This window comes from Arachis stenosperma, chromosome 4 (genome assembly GCF_014773155.1).
Source record: "Arachis stenosperma cultivar V10309 chromosome 4, arast.V10309.gnm1.PFL2, whole genome shotgun sequence".
In the NCBI taxonomy this organism is placed as follows: Eukaryota; Viridiplantae; Streptophyta; class Magnoliopsida; order Fabales; family Fabaceae; genus Arachis; species Arachis stenosperma.
In genome coordinates, this window is record NC_080380.1 from 123,212,384 (window position 1) to 123,233,980 (window position 21,597).

Genomic DNA, 21,597 nt, shown 5'->3' on the forward strand with positions numbered 1-21,597 from the left:
TCGAAAACGACAATGGCAACAAATTTTCTCACAATCACTCTTCAACTCTCCTTTTTTCCTCTTCATCTTTCTACTTTTTCTTTTTTTTTCTTCTCCTCCATTACTCTATCTCTCTTCTCTCTCTGTTCTAAATTTTCTTCTTTTTTTCTTTAAAAAAAAACTGTTATTTTTTATGATGGATAAAATGAATAATTATTTAAATTTAAATGCTATAATGTTATTGTTAAATACTGTATTTTTTAATTTGAATGTTAGTATTTAATGGGAGTAAAAGAGAATGGTAATGATAACAGTAGTAGTAGATTATAAAATTAAAATTAGAATAAAAATAATAATATTTTTATCTAAAATATTTTAAAAAGATGATTTTAATTCGAAATATAATGTTAAAGACCATTTTGAATAAAAAAAAAGTTAAAAATGATTTTAATTTTGATTTTAAATTTTAAAAAATAAAATAATATTTATTCTATTAATTTATTTTTAATGTGTATTTTATATTTTAATATGTATGTAGTATATGTGTTGAATGATTGTAAAAATTAGTTTAAAAGCTGTTTTTGAAATATTTTTTGGATTATCTATTTTAAAAATATAAAATATCTTGAAAAATGTTATTGGACAGAAATAATTTTAAATATTTTTTAAATCTTCGTCCTCTTTTATAAACATATTTTTATTACTAGTATCCTTATTTTCTGATTTATAACTAACCAAATATAATTAACCTGTGATTCTGCTATTATGAGTGTGTTTGATTGAATAAAAGCACTACACTAAATCACCAAGACATCAAAAGTGGGCAAGTGGCTAGAAGTGATAACGATGGAATGCAATATAGGTGTCCTATGTGTAGGATAGAGAAATTATATTTATATTATTTTTATATCTCATTATACGTATATCTTTTATTTTTTTATTACATTTTATCATTCATTTTAATAAAGAAAATAAAACTATATATATATATATATATATATATATATATATATATATATATTAAACTACTAAAATAGTATTAGAAAGATTTTGATATTGACAAAAAAAAAAAATCTTAAAAATTGTAAAAGAAAAAATAATTTTCAAAAAATTTTAAAATTTGACAAAAACACCTATACATAAAAATATACGTAAAAGCATGACATCACCGTGAATAAAAAATACTGACCCGATAACTAAAAGTGTTGAAAGAGAATCTTAAATCCTAATTTTCTCAAATCACATCTTTTACTTTATTCTTTATTATCTTTCTTATCAAACAATTATGAAAAGTTTTTTTCCTTTCTCACTCTTTCTCTTATACATTCGCCATCACCAGCGATACTATCACTATCGCTGTAATGACAAGCACCTTCAACATACACCACACCTGGATGATTAATAGAAATAAAATTTACACAAACCACTGGTTCATCTTCTTAAACTACAAAACCCACAAAAATTATATCTATAATAGCAATAATAACAATAATAATGGCGCCATTACTATTTTCACCAACCATAATAACGAAGATTTGCCGATCTTATGGAAGACCTTTTTTTGGAGGAGTAAGCAATCATGGATTCTATGGAATAAGACCGTTTAAAAAAGGTACAAAAAGAATTTTAGATTAAAAGAAAATTAAAGGAGGAAAACCATTAAAACTCTCATAGTTGATGATAGATGAACGGTGATGAAAAGAATTTTGGATTGAAAGAAAATGAGGGAAACGCTATCAGAACTCTCTGCTACCATCACTAAAGTTTTTTCGATTATCGGATCAGCGTTTTTCTAAGCATTATTGGATTTTTCTTTAGAAAAACATGGTTTAAAAGGATTCTTAGAATGATTGTTGGAGGTGGGCTGAGTTGGGGTTGCATGAGTGAGCTGAGATGAGGGTGCAGAGATGGGCTAGGCTGAGGCATTGGATGTTGGTTGCTTAAGGGGTGTGTATTCTTCAATAAAGAAAATATTTTGGAATTATCTTTATAACCCTCCGTCCATCGTTTTAGGTTACGAAAAAGACTTGCATATTTTTTTCTAATAAATTAGAAAAATTCTCTCTTCAGAAAGAGAGAGAGAAAACAAAACGACGGGGTCATTTTTTTTGTTCCTATTCGTCTCATTGTTGGCGTCTCAGGGAGGTGTAGAGGTATTTAGGCCAAAAAGTATGTTTGGAATACATGATGATAGGCTTAAGATAGTGTCAGATATAGATTTTTCTGGATTGGGAAGGGATTCATCTCTATTAGCCGTGGACCTCATGAGCTACAGCTTTAGAAACTTCATCCTTAAGGTAGATAAACACAACATTTTGATTATTCTTTGCATGAAAGCACACCTCCATCGGTTCCTTAACATGTGAGAGTGTTCTTAATCTAGTTTTTACGGGCCTCCTAGGAGCTAGTCACTAGCATTCCTTCAACTTCTTATATCCAAAAATCTTGTAATAATTTCTTATTGAGAATATATTCGTTGTATTTTTTTCTAATCCCACCAACTAATCAATGTGGTCTCTAGCATACACAATTTTTCCATCTTCCTTCGTCTCAAAATTTTCTCTATGATAGAAAATAATTGTTATTTTCTCATCCATCTATAATGCAAAATTAAAAAAAAAATCAATGATGATTTTAAAATCAGAGAATAGACTCTTAACTCAATTTAACTACTAAAGAGAGTATCATCATTTTTTAACTACAAATTTTTTTAATAAAAACAACAACATAAACATATAAAAATAACATTTTTAACAAAGACATGAAAATAACAAATTATAGAACAAAACACAATGCAAAAAGTTATAATATCCTATATCTAGAGATCAAATTATAGAACAAAACATAATGCAAAAAACAAACCAAAATATAAATTTGAAACAGAGTATCAAAAACGTAAAAAGTAATTTCATTTTCTAACTTGTTTTTCAGCTTTTTTGTGGCGTTGGTGCTCGTTCTTCAACAACCTCTCCGAGACGAGAAATGCTACTCGCTTGCACTTTTAATTCTCTTTTGTCATAGAGCATGCGAGAAAAAAAAAACGTGAAGTCAAGTTAAGTGTGTGTGATTATTATTGTATAGACCAAATTTTTTTAACCCACTTAAATCATAAAGCGATGTCACATTGAATGAAAATTGGGTGTGTACAACAAACAATATCATTTTGAATAGAATATTTTTACGTAACAAATTAATATATTATATTAGATTTTTTTAATAAAGATAACTCCAGAGATAAATATAAATTATAATTTAATATTTAAAAGTCTCAATTAGATAAATTAAAATTTAAAGATTGAAAATAAGGTCGAATATAAATTTTAAGAGCAAAATAAATATTAAATCAAAATATAATGATAAGATTATTATAAGAACAAAATAAATATTAACTCAAAATCTAATGACAAGATTCACTTTACTATTCTCTGAAATTTCAATGAGTAAACAACCGGGTGCAAAAGCCTATTAATTTAGTCTCTCTTGCATAAATGTTAGCTAAGATTCTGAGCTTATGAGAAGTAAATCTGACAAATTGACATGAAGAAAATATACAATATTCAGAGTTGTGGAATGCAGAATGCATTTTCTTTAACTATGGTGCACAAACAAACTCACTAGAAACGAGCAAGAACATTCCAGCATTAATTTCTCACATGCATCAAGAATTTATTCATGTTACATGTAGAACAGTTCATCATTTAATAATTTTTATTTCCTTTGCATGTTCCATGTGGATTAACAACTTGACCCTGTTAAAAGAGATCGGGGGACTGGGAGAGAGAGAGAGAGAAACAACGTTTTGTTTTTTTGTTTTTTTTTTTTTATAAATGTAATAGAAAAAAGAGTAAACCACCAGCACTTATTAGCATGTTATTAAAAATTTAAATATTCACAAAATATTTTTGAAAGATAAAAAAGCGAAAACATTCTGAAAAATTAAAAAATTTGAATCAAAATAATTTTTAATAGAGTCGACTTGAAAATCAACATTTAGCGAGAGACAACGTCAGCCATACTTTTTTTTTAAATTTCCTTTTTTATCTTCACATTCATACTCTATTATCAGTTTTTCAACCCTCTCATACTCTATTAAATATTATATAATTTATAAGTCGATCAATATATAATTGTCAAGATTATAGTTTTTTTTTGGGTTGGCTATAAATAATACTTACTTTTATCTCTACAAAACTATGATATTCAAATTTTACAGAATTAATATATTCCCTAATTTCAATAGAAGAGACTATAATTTTCTTCCTTTTTTTTTCCTTAGAGAAAATGATGCTTCACAACCACAGTCCACAAGGCAAAACAAAAACACAATTTCAGCTCAATAGCCCACAATGTTTTATTTTAAAATATTGGTAAGGGTCACCAAATTCCAAATCTAATTATCCAAATTTTTAGTGGCAACCAAACTAAGATTCTTCTTCTTCATCATCCCTCTTGCTTCTCTTTCACTTCACTTCTGTTATCAAACATTCACCACCTTTTTCTCTTCCCCTTCTGGCCTTCTTTCACTGAACCTTTTTGGCGGGAGTTGGACCCCACCAAATTAAAATCCCATCTTTCCCCCAATTTATTGATTTTTCTCTTTTCTCTCATAAATACTAACTACCTCCATCTCTTCTTCCGCCTCAAACTCAACCTTACTATACCATTCCATAAACATAACCAAAGAAATAATCCACATTATTCATCCAAAACGGTGTCGTATCACTTATTTTCTAAATGAGCGTTAATCTCTTTCTCTGTTTCTTCTCTTTCTCGTTCTTTTTCGTCTTTTTAATACAAACCGTTTTTTCTCTCTCCCCCGACGGCGTTGCACTTCTCACTCTAAAATCCGCCGTGGACCCCGCCGGCGCCGCTGCGCTTGCCAATTGGAACGACGGAGACGCCACTCCGTGCGGATGGTCCGGGGTCAGCTGTAGTAACATCTCCGGGGACCCTGATCCCCGCGTCGTCGGCGTCTCCCTCGCCGGAAGGGGCCTCCGCGGCTACCTCCCATCGGAGCTCGGCACACTTCTCTACCTCCGCCGCCTCAATCTCCACTCCAACGCCTTCCGCGGCTCCATCCCCTCCCAGCTCTTTAACGCCACCGCGCTCCGATCCCTCTACCTCCACTCCAACAACCTCTCCGGCGACCTCCCTCCCTCCCTCTTCTCCCTCCGCCGCCTCCAGAACCTCGACCTCTCCGATAACTCCCTCTCCGGCTCAATTCCAAACTCTCTCCGCAACTGCTCACAGCTCCAGCGCCTTGTCCTCGCCAGGAACAGATTCTCCGGCAAGATTCCGGCGACACCGTGGCCGGAGCTCCGAGAAATCATTCAGCTCGACCTCTCCGCGAACCTCCTAGAAGGTCCAATCCCGGACCAGATCGGAGAGCTTCAATCCCTCACCGGAACCTTAAACCTCTCGTTCAATCACCTCTCCGGCAACGTTCCAGAATCTCTCGGGAAACTTCCGGTGACGGTTAGCTTCGATTTGCGAAACAACAATCTCTCCGGCGAGATTCCCCAAACAGGATCGTTTTCAAACCAAGGCCCCACGGCGTTCCTCAACAACCCTAACCTCTGCGGTTTCCCGCTTCAAAAACCGTGTTCCGGTTCGGCACAGAGCGAACCGGGATCAAGCCCTGGTTCAAAAAGGGAACGGTCCGGATCACGGTCTAATAAAGGGCTAAGCCCCGGTTTAATTGTTCTAATCTCAGTAGCTGATGCCGCTGGCGTTGCTCTAATTGGACTCATAATTGTTTACGTTTATTGGAAAAAGAAAGACGGTTGCAACGGGTGTAGTTGTACCGGTAAGGCCAAGTTTGGCGGTGACGAAAACGGGAAAACGCGTTTTTTGTGCTGTTCTTTGCCATGCATGAACGTTGGGGTGCTGAAGAGTGATGATTCTGAATTGGAGGAAGGTGAGAAAGGGGAGCGCGGAAGAGGGGAAGGGGAACTGGTGGCGATTGATAAGGGATTTAACTTTGAGCTTGATGAGTTGTTGAGGGCTTCAGCTTATGTTCTTGGGAAGAGTGGGTTGGGGATAGTGTATAAGGTTGTGCTTGGGAATGGGGTTCCTGTGGCTGTGAGGAGGCTTGGGGAGGGTGGTGAACAGAGGTATAAGGAGTTTGCTGCTGAGGTTCAGGCTATTGGGAAGGTCAAGCACCCTAATGTTGTGAAGCTAAGGGCTTATTATTGGGCACCTGATGAGAAGCTCTTGATCAGTGATTTCATCTCTAATGGCAATTTGACCACCGCTCTTAGAGGTTGGTTACTTACTTTCACTTTTTTAGCGCTTTGTTTTTTTTTTTTTTGTTCATGTGTTACTTTCTTAGCTTCATTTTGGGTTATTGATTTCAATAATATGCTCTGCATTTAGGAGTAGAATTCTGTTATTTCTACTTAATATTTGGTTGGAACCATAGTTGGTAAAAGATGCTACTATAATTATTAGCATCTCTTATTTGATGTGATTTTATTTTAAAAATGGGAGATAATAAAAGTAAACTATATACAAAAAAGAATTTGTCAGTGTCTCTGTCTCGGAACTCTCTAGATTTGTGTCCTGACTCCTGATAACGAAAATAAGTAAAATTCCCTTTCTTTATCTCTTGTGGTAGAAGTAGAACAGGGTTTGACCTTCATTTTTACTCTTGCCTTCTATAATGAGGTAGCTGACTTTGCGGTAAAGAGTGCGGAAAGTGTTGTAGGCAATAGAGTGGTAACGATAATGATATTGCCAACAGAATGACAATGATAGCTAATGATAGGTACTTTCCTGAAATGAAATTTGGATCTGATTAGGTGGTGTAATATAAAAATCTTCCTTAGATATAATCCTTATTGTTATTTTAATAATATTATCTTGGTAAGTATTACCTTTTTTAAATTTTATTTTATAAACCTTGTAGTTTATTTTAGCTGTTGTCTTTGAAATTAACCAGAAATGATTTGAGATTTATTTTTCTCTTTGACATTCTACATATTCTGTAACTTCTGTTTAGAGAAGGATTTTTTTGCTTTTTAAATTTCATATGTTTAATAATTCCCATTCACTTTTGCCTTCTCTATAAAGGATTGTTAGAACTAAGTACTAAAATTTAGTGTGTTTCAAAATAATTATAAATATGCTAGAAATACTTCCATGCAGATAACTACAGACACTACGTATCAGAGTTTTGTCTGTTTCATTGTGGGGACAATTGACCAAAATGGTTGATTGACTAGTGCAAACGAGCAATTTTAAATTTCAATTTGTCTTTGATAGAAATAAACAAATTGGAAATTAACAATTTTTCTTTCTGCAAACGAGCATATTATTGACGAGTATTACTTTTTTTTTTAAAATTAATTTGAGGTGAGTCAGTGAGTGCGTCTAGGTGAGCAATTTAGTTGGATTATTGGTATTTATTATTGGCAATGAGCGTTGGATCCAAGAAAATGTTTGGTGAGACAACAATGCCAATTTAAATGACCTGCCTCGACGATAAAGTAAGACATTCAGCATGTGTTTGGGAAATGGGATGGTAGTGTGGTATTCATGTTTGGGACCATGAACTTCTAGATTTCTAAGAACTAGTATTTGCTTTATTGCATACATCTTGTCTATATTTAATATGCATTTTACAAATATATACTTAATATAATCTTAAAACATTATTAATGAAAACGAATAATTATAGATATTTCATTATTTTTAAGCATACATTAAATATGCTTTAAAATCATGCAACTATTTTTTGAACATCAAGACCTTTATGTCATTCTCAGCACATGAGGCCATTATGCAAACCAAAACTGGTTGAAAGCAGGCAGTTTCACTCGTCAAAACCATTTTTCAAGCAGCAGTGATACTGATGAAACTTGAGGACCACATCTGGTTTTTTAAAATTAAATGTCAGTGGCTTTATAATATATTTATTAATTAGAAAGATAGCAGTATTAGTCTAGATGATGGTTTATATGCTTTTTACATTGGATAGTGCACCTTATCTTTCTCAAGCCTTGTGTCTGTTGACTTTAAAGTTTCGTGGTTGGTTAGGAGTGAGGACTTTGGATCTCTTTTTCATGCGTATATTTTCAGTTTTTCATACACACAATACAATATCTTTCACAGTAACTTTATTTAAAGTGTTTTGTTTCTGTAGTTTGAAAATGAACTTACAAGTTTGTGCCGCTTTTATGCCATTATTTTATAATGGGATTTCCTAGTATTTGGTCTAATGGCACAGTTGAACCTCCAACTCTGTTGACTCACTGAAAAAAAAAATGCTTTTTCTTGTTAAATTATTAATCATTTTGGCTTCTACAAGATTGTTTTCCTACTCATTGCTTCTACTACACGTACGTCTGACACTTCTAACTTTCTGTTTACACTTTACAACAATAATGTCTGATGTATGATTTAAGATACAACAATAACATTATAACAACCTGTTATTGATAACTTACACCTCAAGATTCATTCTATAAAGACCGTTTGTATGAAATTCTCTCTTTGTACCCAACAGCATAAATTTTCAATTGCAATTAGGGAAATAAATTATCAAGATAACTCAATCTCCATTTGCATTCTGTAAATAGATTGAATTTTCAGCTACAAATAATCATATTTCTTTATGTAGGGAGAAATGGTCAACCAACTATGAACCTTCCATGGTCAACCAGGCTGAGAATTGCCAAAGGAGCAGCCAGGGGTTTGGCCTATCTCCATGAATGCAGTCCTAGAAAATTTGTTCATGGTGACATCAAGCCCTCCAATATTCTCCTTGATGGGGACTTCCAACCCCGAATTTCTGATTTCGGCCTTAACCGGTTGATCAGCATCACTGGCAATAACCCCTCCAATGGTGGCTTTATGGGAGGAGCTCTTCCTTACTTTAAGCCATCACAAACAGAACATACCAACAACTACAAGGCCCCTGAGGCCAAAGTTCCAGGTAGCAGACCAACCCAGAAATGGGATGTATATTCATTTGGAGTCGTGTTGCTCGAATTGCTTACTGGGAAGTCCCCTGATTCTACTCCTGCCCCATCAACTTCTATGGAAGTTCCTGATATGGTGAGGTGGGTGAGGAAAGGGTTTGAACAAGAAAGTCCGCTATCCGAAATGGTTGATCCTCCTTTGCTTCAAGAAGTTCATGCCAAAAAGGAGGTACTGGCTGTGTTTCATGTAGCATTGTCATGCACTGAGGGAGACCCTGAAGTCAGGCCTAGAATGAAAACTGTGTCTGAAAATCTAGAAAAGATTGGATCATAGTGTTCTAGTGTTTATCAGCTGAAAGCTATGATGTGAGATCGAGATTGGAATTTCCAATTGATACACACAATGAAGATTCAATTCAATTCTGTCCCATGATGGACTTTTGTGATTGCATTCGGAGGATTTTCTTGTTGGGGCATCAAGATTGTGCTGCTACCCTTCAGTCTCTTGGACTATGCCCTCTCATGGTCTTAACTTTTTGGTTTTGAAGTGAAGCATTTGTTTAAGAGGTGTTAGTATCACTAGTCTCTGTCTCACCTCAACTTATTCTTTTTGGCAAAAGATCAAGGAAGTTGTTAGATGGATAGGTATAATTTAAAATTTTGTTCTTACCCCATTTCCTTCATGATCATATTACAATAATTTCACAACTTTTACGGTGATTACTTGGTTGGCTCGGATGTGGTAATATAGAGAATATAAATTTATACTATATGATATGAATAACATAATTCCTTTTTCTTTTTCCCTCTCAAAAGAGTTAATACTTAATATAACAAAGATAATCTACATTAATTCCTATACTGAATTTAACTTTTATAATAGTTGGAGATAAAATGAATATAGATTAGATTTTGGGCCATATATGTAACCATGTAGGGTCCGGTCCGTTTCTAGTCATGTTATTTCCCTTGTTAAAAAACAAAAAGATGTCGGAAAGTTCTACATTAACCTCATTGAACATAGTTTTAGACATTTACATTTCCCACGACCGAAGATATTTACATTTCGTATCTTATCTCCTCTATTTATTTTTTTTCTTACCAAAAAAGTTGGAAACTTCAATTTAAAAATGACAAAGTTTAAACAAAAAATTCGAAATTGTGTTGGATGTGAAGGCGAAAGCTAATGCACTCCAGATAAAGTAGGGAGTGCAGTACTTCTTAAAAATTAACCTACTATCAAAAGTTATCAGGTAATTTTAATTTATTTATTATTGTTATTATTTTTTTTATCATGGGCTGAACAAACAAACCAGCACTAACAAAAAAACTAATTCCTCTGTTACTCTGTTATTGTCGATGTGATGTCTTCAAATATTTTCACTGTTTTGTTTGCTGGCAGATGCTTCCACTATCGTTTTAGCTAGCTATAGATTTTGACGTTCTTGAACCCACCCTATTCCACTTCTACCATAAATGACCATCAAAGTCCGAAAAATTGCTGCCATAGAAAAGGAAGACGCATATCTGTCGCCACTGCTAACTCCAAACGCAAAACGGATTCTGTAGAAGAACTCCGGTTTCCCATGAAGGCGCATGATTCTTAGATGACGACGCAGTCAAAGCACAAAATACATGGCAGTTACAACAAGTCCATTATCTTTTATTTCAAATTAACCTCAACGTGTACGTAATAGAATGAAAAATTAAAATACAATTATATTTAAACAATTATTTGTATTATTTTTTTATTAATTTATTCAAAAAATAATTAAATTCTGAAGCTAATTGGTATAAAATATTACAGATATAAAATTAAGAAAAATTTTATTTGTATAAAAATGAGCCTAATAAATAATTATTCTATTTAATATATAATTAAGAGTATTTCTTTCTTTGCCAACGAATTATAGTTCAAATGACATAATCTCTTTATATTCACCTAAGAATTGGTAAAAAAAAAATACTTCTTTCCTTTATTAACTTTTTTAAACATTAATTATTTATTTTACATGCGATATAAAAATAAATGAATATAATATTTATTGAGTAGAAGCAATTACACAAAATATTTTATTGTCATAGTATTTGAACGAAAAAAAAGAAAATGTTATTTTAAGAAAAAATAATAATATATTTTTAATAATATTCTTAATACAAAATAATAAATTTTAAATATTTTTTAAATAATTTATATTAACTAAAATAATATAATTATCCCAAATAATATATTATAAATATAGTAAAATAACATATTTCAATAAAAAAATTGTTAATAAAAACTTATATAAATATTTTTTTAGATGAATTTTTGTTTCGCACAAAATAAAATTATTATATATTTGTTTGCTTTTTACGTTATATAAATATTTTTTTAATTAAATTTATATAGTACTAAATCTTTTATCATTCTGTTTATGTTTAATGTTTTAATTTTGTTTCACACAAAATAAAATTATATATATATATATATATATATATATATATATATAAAATTTTATCATTGTATTTATATTTAATATTATAATTTTATTTCACATAAAACAAAATTTATTTAAATTTTAATATTATATATATATAACACAAATTTTTTTATCATTATGTTTATATTTAATATTATATTTTATTTCATACAAAATAAAATTTATTTAAATTTTAATATTATATACATAATATATATTTAATATTATTTTTTTTAAGATTCTAATATATCTTTTTTTTGGATTTAGTACATAAATTTTTAACTTATTTTTTATGTATTATTTATTTTAATTCTAAAATCCAATAATTTTTTTTCTACAGACATATTGTTTTTAATATTTATATACTAATTTTTTATTTTGAACTTCATCCCAATATCTGAGACTTGCCAAAAAAATCTAAAATTTGTAAAAAAAAATAATTAACCTGATTAATAGGTTACCTTTTTAAATTCAGACCATTCAAATAAAATATAATAAATGAAGAGTTTAGATTTAACGAATTCACAAGGTGTGCAGTACTCCATACTTAGCAAAGAACATGTAAGGATGAGCCGATGTGAATCCAAAGATGTCCAAGCTTAACCAATTTATCGATACAAATATGTTGAGTTCTTTAGAAATGAGACTTAAAAGTAATCAAACAGTCCCTAATCACAATGGAAAAAGCTGCGCATGACTAGGGCAAAAAAAGTGACCGAAAAGGTTGAACCAGTTTCTAATTGAATATTTTGTATTCGAACAAATTATTTTTACTCACTAATATTTAGAATGTTTAATAAATTTATTTATAAAAAAAATAATTTTATATCTACAAAAAATAAATTTTAATTGACAAAACTACTTAAAACTTAAAAAATTATCCAAAATTCCTAAATTATTCTCCTAATCTAACTCATCCTATCTTAAATTCCTAACCTTTTTTAATTAATATCACTTAAATTTTTTCCCATCCAATTCTCATCACATCTATCACTAATGTCACTACTGTTGCTGCCGCCACCACTACTATCGTTATCGCCGCCACGATCTTTAATCTTCTTTTTACTACGATCACAAACGGTGACCTTCAATAAGAACCATTGTTATTTTTAAAATCGTCTATCTTTTCTGTTATATTAAATAATTAAATTATAATTAATTTATTAAAAATTTTAATAATTAATTAGATTAAATAATTAAATTTTTATTCAATTAATGATTTATATTAATTATTTATATCATAATTAATATTGAATATTATTATATTATTATACTAAATTTTAATTAATTAAATTTACTTACATTAAAAATTATACCTTACAAAATAATTTTTGGTTTGAATAGTTATTTTTATTTTTAAAATTTAAAATGCTAACGACATTATTAAAATTAGCAGTTGTAAAACTAACCGTTGTAAAAGTAGCCGTTGAAAACTAGCCGTATAGTAATCGTTATTATTAATAAATTAATATTTTATTATTCTATATATACCACTTACATATATTTCTATTCTCACATTTTCTTCTACTCTTCATCTTCTTCTAAATTTATTTCTATCCCAAATTTTATATTGTGTATTATTGTTATATATGAATTTATTTAGTATTTAATTATTTGAGGCCCAAGCAGTACATGGCCCCACCAAATACATATTTATTATTGCTTTTATTTATTTTTTGCGACAGAATAAAATTACGTGTCCATTAAAATGAAAAAGAAAATGAAAATGAAAATAAATATATGGTTATGTTATATACCCGTTATTCAGTGCATGACATTTCCGTCACTTTTCGTTCTTCACGCTGTGTGGTGCAGGTGCTTCGATGGCATCTTCTCAATGTCACCGCTTTCTTTGCATTCACTCTCTGCAACTTCAACCTCACCATTGCTATCATCCACCATTCAAATCTCCTACTTTAATCCCAAAGCCTTATCATTGCTTTTCTCGCATTCGAATCCGAATCGCACCAAAAGCTTCTTTGAAGAACAACGGTGCCACCACCACCACCACCAATGATTCCGTTGAAACTAGCTCCCTTGAAGATGAATCTTCTCGCAATTCGTCTTCTTCGGATGATTCCTTTGCTTTTCTTCGTCGATTCGGGTAATGCTTCAATTGAGTTACTATCAGAGCTGGATATTTTTTTCCTTTTCTTTTTTCTATTTTTTTGGGCTTAGTTTATGCGTAATTGGGGCTTAAAAGTGTGTTTCTTGGGGTTTCAGCTGAAATGTGTGGCTTTAACTTGATCATGATTGAGCTTTGTTTGAATTTAATTTGATGCAGAATTTGGGATTTGAGTTGAAGTTAGTTTCTTCGTTTTGAAAGAGATTTAAAATTAATGAAGCTATTGTTAGCTCAATCTTACATGTAAATGGAACTTTTGAAATTAGTCTATGGCTTTATTCTTATTTATTTATTTATTTGTGATTTGGGATTTTGAAGTTTGTTTCTTCGATTTTAATTAAGATTGAACTTTGAGGATTTAATTTAATAAAGTTTCTGCCTTCTCGTTCTTTGAATCTGATTTAATATGTGACTGAGAATTTTCAGTTAAAAAGTTTGTCTTTCTTTTCTATTTTTAGGTTATTTGCATGTAAATTGGAGTTTTGAAGTTTAACATACCTGCTTTGAACAGAGATGGGTGGCTTAAATTTGATGAACTGGGGAAGGAAATACTGTCCATTGCACTACCTGCTGCTTTGGCATTGGCAGCTGATCCACTTACCTCACTGATCGACACAGCTTTTGTGGGCCACATAGGTACTTATTATTACAGATGGTGAATTAGTTAGTTAGTTATTAGTAACTTTCTGTTAATAGTCACTTAAATCATTAACTCAAACACACTCTTGTATAAAGCAAGCTAATTTGATTAAATTAATTTTATTTATTGGTTTGCATTTTCTTGTTTTAAACTGGTCGAAAGTATGGAATTGTAATTTATCTGTCTGCAGCTTATTTGGCTTAATTTTATTCTCACCCTGGAAGCCAACCATTCTGAATTGCTAGTTTGTTGTTTATTTAATAGATAGTTGTAATCTTGTAATTCTAGTTGGTGATGATGATTACAAGTATTTGCTTGTCTTAGGTTCTGTTTGTTTGGACATACATTTGATTGATGATTGTTGTTGTAGTGAGAAATCCCCCTTAATTATATTTATAATTTTATATATGCAGGACCTGCTGAATTGGCTGCAGTTGGGGTTTCAACTTCTGTGTTTAATTTGGTGTCAAAAATATTTAACATTCCTTTACTTAATATTACCACATCCTTTGTTGCCGAGGAACAGGCACTGATCAGCAAGGATTCCAGTCAAACTGATGAAAGTGGTAAGCTTTATAAGAAAGCTACACCTCTTTAATAGTCTGACTACTTTTCCAGACATGGTCATAGGTTCCCTTCTTTAGATGCCTCTACTGACGGTTTTGTTCCACTTTGGTATCATCTAGATTTTGGTGGCAAATACCAAAGCAAGAGGCATATTCCTTCAGTATCAACTTCTTTAGCACTTGCTGCTACTCTTGGAATTGCTGAAACTGTGCTTCTTTCCCTTGGTTCTGGCATCATTATGAACATCATGGGTATACCTGCTGTATGTCAACCTTGGCTGATTATTGATCAATAACTTCCATTTATATTTATTTTGTGTCAGAATGTTATTTTCTTCAGAGTCTACACTTGGTTGTCCAAGACAACACCACCCGGCCAACCATATGAATAGGAAATAAAAAGAGAGGGAGGGTGGAAGAATGGAATTTTTTTTTTCCATGTAATATAAATCAGTGAATGCTTTTTTACAACTTCTCTGTAGAACTATTGTGTAAAATCTCAGTTGGAAGCAATCTTACTTTAGGTTGAATCATGAAAGTTCAATTTGCTTCTCATAGGCTTGTTCTCTGTTACACAGTTGCAGATTCATTACTTTATTTTTTTTCTTAATCTATTTTAAAAAGCAGTCATTGCATTTTTCTTTTAAGCCATTCCTTTTATTCTATATAGTGGTGCATAACCTTTTTGATGAATTAAGGTCAATATTGCACAATAATAAAAGGAACTGAATTTCATTTCCAAATCCATGTTCAATTCTAATAGACATGTAGTTCTTGTTACTAATTCTTATATTTGAGGGTGAGAACCTTATTATAACACCAATATCATTATGTACTAGTTACCTTTCAGTTAATTAATTTTGTTGCCATCCACTTCAAGAAATATATTGACAATTAGTCAATCAATGTAAACTTACTTTTTCTTGCTTCAAATTCCCTGTCATCAGTCATTATATGCATAACAAGAGATTTTTCTATGTCCCATTATTTCTTTTCCCCTTTTAGTTGGTCTGAGCTTAATAGAAATAAACATTGCATTTCTGGAATTCCATTTCACACAACATTTCATTATCTATAATTGAACCTTACTTCTGTTTCCTTAGACTTGATAAAATTCTTATTAATATCATCTACTCCATAATCCATTTATTTTCTGTACAGGATTCCCCTATGCGTGGACCTGCTGAGAACTTTCTTATGCTAAGGGCCTTTGCCGCTCCAGCAATTGTGATTGCATTAGCTGCTCAAGGCACTTTTCGTGGATTTAAGGATACAAAGACGCCTCTATATGCTGTTGGCAAGTACTGCATCAGCATCCTATATCTTTATCTTTTCTCACTCAAATTTGATTGAAAATTAGAAATATTACCCCCCCAATCCTCCCCGTGTGTGATACTAGAATTCCGTCCTCTTCTCATGGCATTTTCTGTGGTTTACTCCATCCTTTTTAACTCCATGGTTTCTTTTCTTTTTGTAAAGGCCCTGTTTTCCTCCTCTTTTCAACAATCTGCACTCTTAGTAGAGGCTGTGTTTTCCTATTATACTCAATCCAGAAAGAATGGAATCTTACAACACAGGCTAATAAATATATCTGTTCTCATTTTCATTTCTTGACTCTTTACTGCATAGAAGAAGCTCAAGCAGATTCTCAAATTATTTCTTCGAGTATATTTAGTTTTTGTAGACTTATGTCTGCACTTTAGTCTTGTTGATGTGAAAAATTTGTGGATGTATTGATGGAGATTGCTTCGCTTGAATTTTCAGGTGCTGGCAACGTTCTTAACGCGATATTGGATCCAATATTAATATTCTTTTTTGGTCTTGGCATTAGTGGTGCTGCAGTTGCTACAGTGATCTCTGAGTACGTCAATAATGTGGTAAACTTACTTTTATCTGTGCATTTTGCACATGCCCCTGAATTTATGTAATCTTCTGCTTTTGACGCAATTTTTCTTTTGCTCACCAGATACTTAATTGCTTTTATTCTTCTATGGAAATTGACCGGAAATGTGCTCCTAATGCCTTTTCACTTTGATGGGAGAAAAATTCTCAGCTATCTGAAATCTGGTACCTCTTTCTAAATTAAGTCGTAGTGTTGCTAAGTCTGTCCATATACAGAGGAAGTTTTTTTGTTTCGATAATGATAATAAAATTATCAGAGTGGATTGAAAAAATTGTTACTAGTTCTTTCTGTACAAATGCATTGAAAATTTCAAGATGAACTTCAAATTTGCATGATTATTAGCTTTATAACTAATCAGACTAACATGAGTTCAGGGATCAATAGTTTCAGTTTTTCTTGATTTCATGCTTTGAATGGATAGTGTATTCTATTTGTGGTTTTGTATTTATTGCTACTGTTGGCTATAGATTTTACATGTAGCTTCAAGTTGGATTGAGCATTTTAATAACTAGTAAACTGGAACGAGAATTTCGAGAAACTGGAAGGATTTGCTGATAGGATCAGATATGATTGACTGATTTGAAAATTACGATCCCATAGAGTTCATTTTTCAAGAATATTATGATCGCATTGTTCCTGAAAGGGGAATTTGATTGAATAGATCATTTTAACAGGGCTTTTGTGTCTGTTCACACATTATACTGTGTATTTTGTACTTTTAGTCACGAAATATGGTTTTTGTTTTCTTAACTCTAACTGGATCGAAGACATAACCGAGCTAATTAGGCAGTTAGTTTTACTTTGACTGTTGCATTTTGTATTGTAGGTGGTCTTCTTATTGGCAGGACTGTGGCTGTGTTTCTGGCTTTGACACTGTCAACCTCTATGGCAGCTAAGCAGGGCCCTATACCTATGGCTGGTCATCAAATTTGCATGCAAGTTTGGCTGCCAATATCTTTGCTCACTGATGCTCTGGCACTTGCTGGTCAGGTTAGATCTTGCATTCATAAATGACTATGAAGTAACAAAGTACCCCAGAGAACATGATCAAAGATATCTCTCGTTAGTTTATCATATTCAGTTTCCAAGACACAAATGAATCCAGTCGAATAGTTTTATTTTATAATTATGAACTGCATTTGTTTATTTTACGGACATTTGGGGGCTTTCCCTGACCAAGTAAACAAGCAGGTTGGGTATGGTCAAGTTTTAAGACTTTTTGGTCATAAGCCAAAGTCTTTTCAAAATTCTAAGTGGGGCTCAAAATGATGTCCTGTTATTGTGTAATATTGTAATGAGTAATGGCATTTATTTTACAGACACTTCTTGCCAGCAGTTACTCGCAGGGAAATTACGAGCAAGCACGCCTCATTACATATAGAGTATTACAGGTGATTGATTATTGCCACCAGTAACTTACTTTGTTCTTACTTAGTTGAATGATATAACTTGTACACAGATCCATCCAGAATTCGTTTCACCTACTCTCTTTTATGTGTCATGTAGATTGGTTTAGGAACAGGAATTACTTTGTCCGTGATCTTATTCTTTGGGTTTGGATCATTTTCAAGCTTATTTACCACAGACTTGGAAGTTCTGAGTGTTGCTCAGTCAGGCATATTGGTAAGAAATAACAATTCTTGTTGACTTGGATTGATTTAAAAGTCAAAGCAACGAGCCTACAGAAGTTGAAGTTTGTGTCTAAGTCAGGTCCTTAACACCAACTAAAAATTGAAATCCAGTTCAAGACATTAATTGGAGAGCATCTTTTTCTTCATGCAAAGCATAAGAATCAACTCTTTTTTGTTTCCCTTCTTTTCCTCCCAAATAATGGAGCATCACAAACAATTTATCTTTTCAAGGTTACTTAGTGATGATGAATGTATAATCTTATATCTTAGCTAGATTACCTTCAGGATTTTTTTTTCTTTTTTCTTTTTGGGAGGTTAGACTTGACATTAACTGACCAGGATAAATTGTTGTGAAGTGTTGACCTCCACTTAAATAAGCAAATGGTTTATTGTTGGTTGGCTAATAACTGAAGGTTCATTTTGTTGTATGTTTATATATTTGTAACATCAGACTATCATGACTCTAGTATTGATGAATCATACCTTGCATGACAAAAGCTTCTTGGACTGATTGAAATATAATATCTTCTTTTTAGCTAGGCTAAGTTTCAGCGTGGCTATTAAATGTCTACTCAGCTATTATATTATGCATGATCCTCCTTTCTGTCTGTGGATGCATGTACGTATCAGTAATGTTTGAAATATCTGAAATTTAATCATACTGTGCAGTTTGTGGCTGGAACTCAACCAGTGAATGCTTTGGCATTTGTCATTGATGGACTTTACTATGGGGTATCAGACTATGGTTATGCTGCGTACTCAACGGTAATTGTAAAACCTGATGATTACAAATACTTAAAAGTCTCATGACTAAGTTTGCTTTATATCTTTTTCTCGTCGTTTGTTCCCTCCTCTATCCTTACATTTTGTTTCTTGGGTTTCGTTATGGGGTAGATGCTGGTTGGACTAGTTTCTTCAATCTTCTTGCTGGTAGCTGCTCCAGAACTTGGACTTCCTGGAGTCTGGGCAGGGTTGTTTCTCTTCATGACTATGCGTGTTCTCGCCGGAACATGGAGGTAGATATTTGGCATTGACACATCTAATTCATTATTATGGTGACAGTTGGGACACTTTTTGTTGGTTGTTATGACTCACTATACCTCCATATGGCAACCTTGCACCAAAAGGAATCCCAGCATGAAACTGGACATGCTTGTCAACATGTGATATGGCATGCTGTCACATGTATGAAAATGTCTTGCAACTTTATTTTAGAGCTAATATTTTTCATAGTCCTACTCCTATAGCTAGAGCTATAAGCAGACTTGAGAAAACTTTAGAGGGAATTATGGAAAGCGATTTAAATATAAATATTTTAAGCACATGTTTTGATAGGTTGAGCAGCAAAAATGGCCCGTGGAGTATGATCTGGTATAAAGATGGCGGTGGAGACTGACTGACATTATTTTGAAGTCATCCAGTAAAGGCCAACTTTTTGAATGGCCAGGGCATGATCAAGAGCTCTATGTTGTGAAAAATAGGCCTGATTTCCATACCCTTGCAATTGGATAGAATACATAACAGTGTAGGACTAGAGCAAGTTATTGGAATGTTGCAGTACTTGGTGCAAACCAATTTTCCAAAATGAAAATGTTGCTGATACAGCTAGATACAATTTATATAGTTTCCAAAGAAGTACACAGAGAGGGAGAGAACAAGTCATAGAAGAAATTTGTATTTATTAGGAGATTGCAGTCTTTTGTTTAGCATTCGTAGGAAAAGGCAACCTTGCATATTTGTGACAATTTATGCATTTTTTTCTTTTGATATGTGATTCTTCTAAATGGAATATAGTCCTTTGCATTGTTCAAGACAGTAATTTCCACATTACTAAACAATTCTGGAAATATAGAAGAAAGAAGTGCTTTGAAATTTTACGTGTTTTATGTTTGAGGTTGAAGTACATACATGTTCAAACTCTCAATTAACACGAAAGATCTCTAATTTTCACATAAAATGGCACCACAGTTCAACATTTATAGCTTTATGCATAGTTCTTACATAGTATATGATTATATATAGTGATCGAGATGTGGAAAAAGATAATGCAAACTAGGCCTTATTTGAATCATTATGGTGGGGGCAAAAACAACATACTGCAATAACCCCACCGAAATGAAAAAAGGAACTAAAAGCACATCACGCATTAATCCTAGAGAAAAGCACACATCGAGTAACTTCTTCTCTTCTAATAGACCAAATCATAGTTTGGACCCAAAAATTATAATCATGACCTACTTTCATGTTTGCAAATTTTATATTATTCAGTGTTCAGGCAAGTAACCACCCAGTGGACTCAAGAAACTATAATCATAACATACTTCTATGTCTGCAAACTATATATTATTCAAGTGTTCAGGCAAGTTGGTTTTTCACCAACACAGGAACCTTGTGAATCACTTCAATCCCATCTCCTTTACTGATTAGTTGTTGTTGCGGTTTATTGTATTCCTTTCACTTTTCAAGAGTACTCTCCACTGAAGCACTGCGTCAACTTCTGTCAAACAAAATCAAAATTCTGTCAACTCCCTTTAACTCCTTAAAATGGTTTGTTAATAAAGCACGGGAATTCATAAAGATAGGAATTCATATACAGAAACATGTAAGAATTATAGAAAGAAAATTCTCCAACCACAATGAAACAAGTGAAAAGAAGACAAAAAAATGATGGAACAAAAAGCACAGCTAAAATAATTCAACAAGGAGAAGAAACTAGTTAAGTGTAATAAAAACATTGAAAATCAGAAAAAACTGCTGACTTAGGAATAGTTTCAGTCTTAATGTGCTTTGAAATTGCTACTGAAATATATAGTTCTAAGGTTTTTTCGTTGTTGAGGGTGTGTGACATTCCCATGCAACAGCGTGTAAGGATTTTTGAAGGGTTTTGAGTATTTGTACTGGATGTAGCAGGGTTTGTATGGGATGATAAGTACGTACATAAAACTTAGTTCTGTAATCAGCAACATCATGAATAACTTGAAGACTAAAGAGTTTGTTTGATTTAGCCAATTTGGAGATTAAGAATGTATTTAGTTTAACAATTGAGTCGGAAAATAAAGGTTCAATTTTTAAGGCTTCAAATTTTTTTTGTTTATTTTTTCTATCTGGATGTATATGTGATATGTATAAATTCTCATTCACTTGATATAAAATTATAATTTTTGCTTCAATGGTTAAGTTACGTATAGTTATCTTTATATAAAATTAATAATTAAAAATTATTAAATAATTTAAAAATTTTAACTAAATTAATTTTTTTTAACTATCAACTTTATAAGTGTATATCAATTTTTATCTATAATTTATTTTTTTTATACTTGATTTCTTTTATGCCTATGTAAAGTAAATTTTTATTTATTTATATCATTTT

General features: G+C 32.1%; 2 protein-coding genes across 3 annotated transcripts; both read left to right on the forward strand.

The window, feature by feature from the left end:
- The first annotated feature begins 4,369 nt into the window (after positions 1-4,369).
- Positions 4,370-9,623, forward strand: LOC130972889 (receptor protein kinase-like protein ZAR1). Its single transcript, XM_057897220.1, has 2 exons — positions 4,370-6,241; positions 8,600-9,623. Exons 1-2 carry the CDS (start codon positions 4,714-4,716, stop codon positions 9,232-9,234), a joined length of 2,163 nt encoding a protein of 720 aa, XP_057753203.1. The 5' UTR covers positions 4,370-4,713; the 3' UTR covers positions 9,235-9,623.
- A 3,521-nt stretch (positions 9,624-13,144) lies between these two features.
- LOC130973567 (protein DETOXIFICATION 44, chloroplastic) lies at positions 13,145-20,116 on the forward strand. Of its 2 annotated transcripts, none has more exons than XR_009084179.1 (13): positions 13,145-13,466; positions 13,999-14,123; positions 14,541-14,693; positions 14,814-14,956; positions 15,855-15,990; positions 16,458-16,554; positions 16,660-16,760; positions 17,423-17,586; positions 17,916-17,987; positions 18,103-18,219; positions 18,897-18,992; positions 19,122-19,412; positions 19,563-20,116. XR_009084179.1 is itself a non-coding variant. In XM_057898161.1 (13 exons), the coding sequence occupies exons 1-13, from the start codon at positions 13,186-13,188 to the stop codon at positions 19,621-19,623; spliced, it is 1,668 nt and encodes a 555-aa protein (XP_057754144.1). In that variant the 5' UTR covers positions 13,145-13,185; the 3' UTR covers positions 19,624-20,116. The 2 variants fall into 2 exon arrangements, 1 of the variants encoding a protein (XP_057754144.1); XM_057898161.1 differs by having other exon boundaries at positions 19,122-19,243.
- Positions 20,117-21,597: the final 1,481 nt, after the last annotated feature.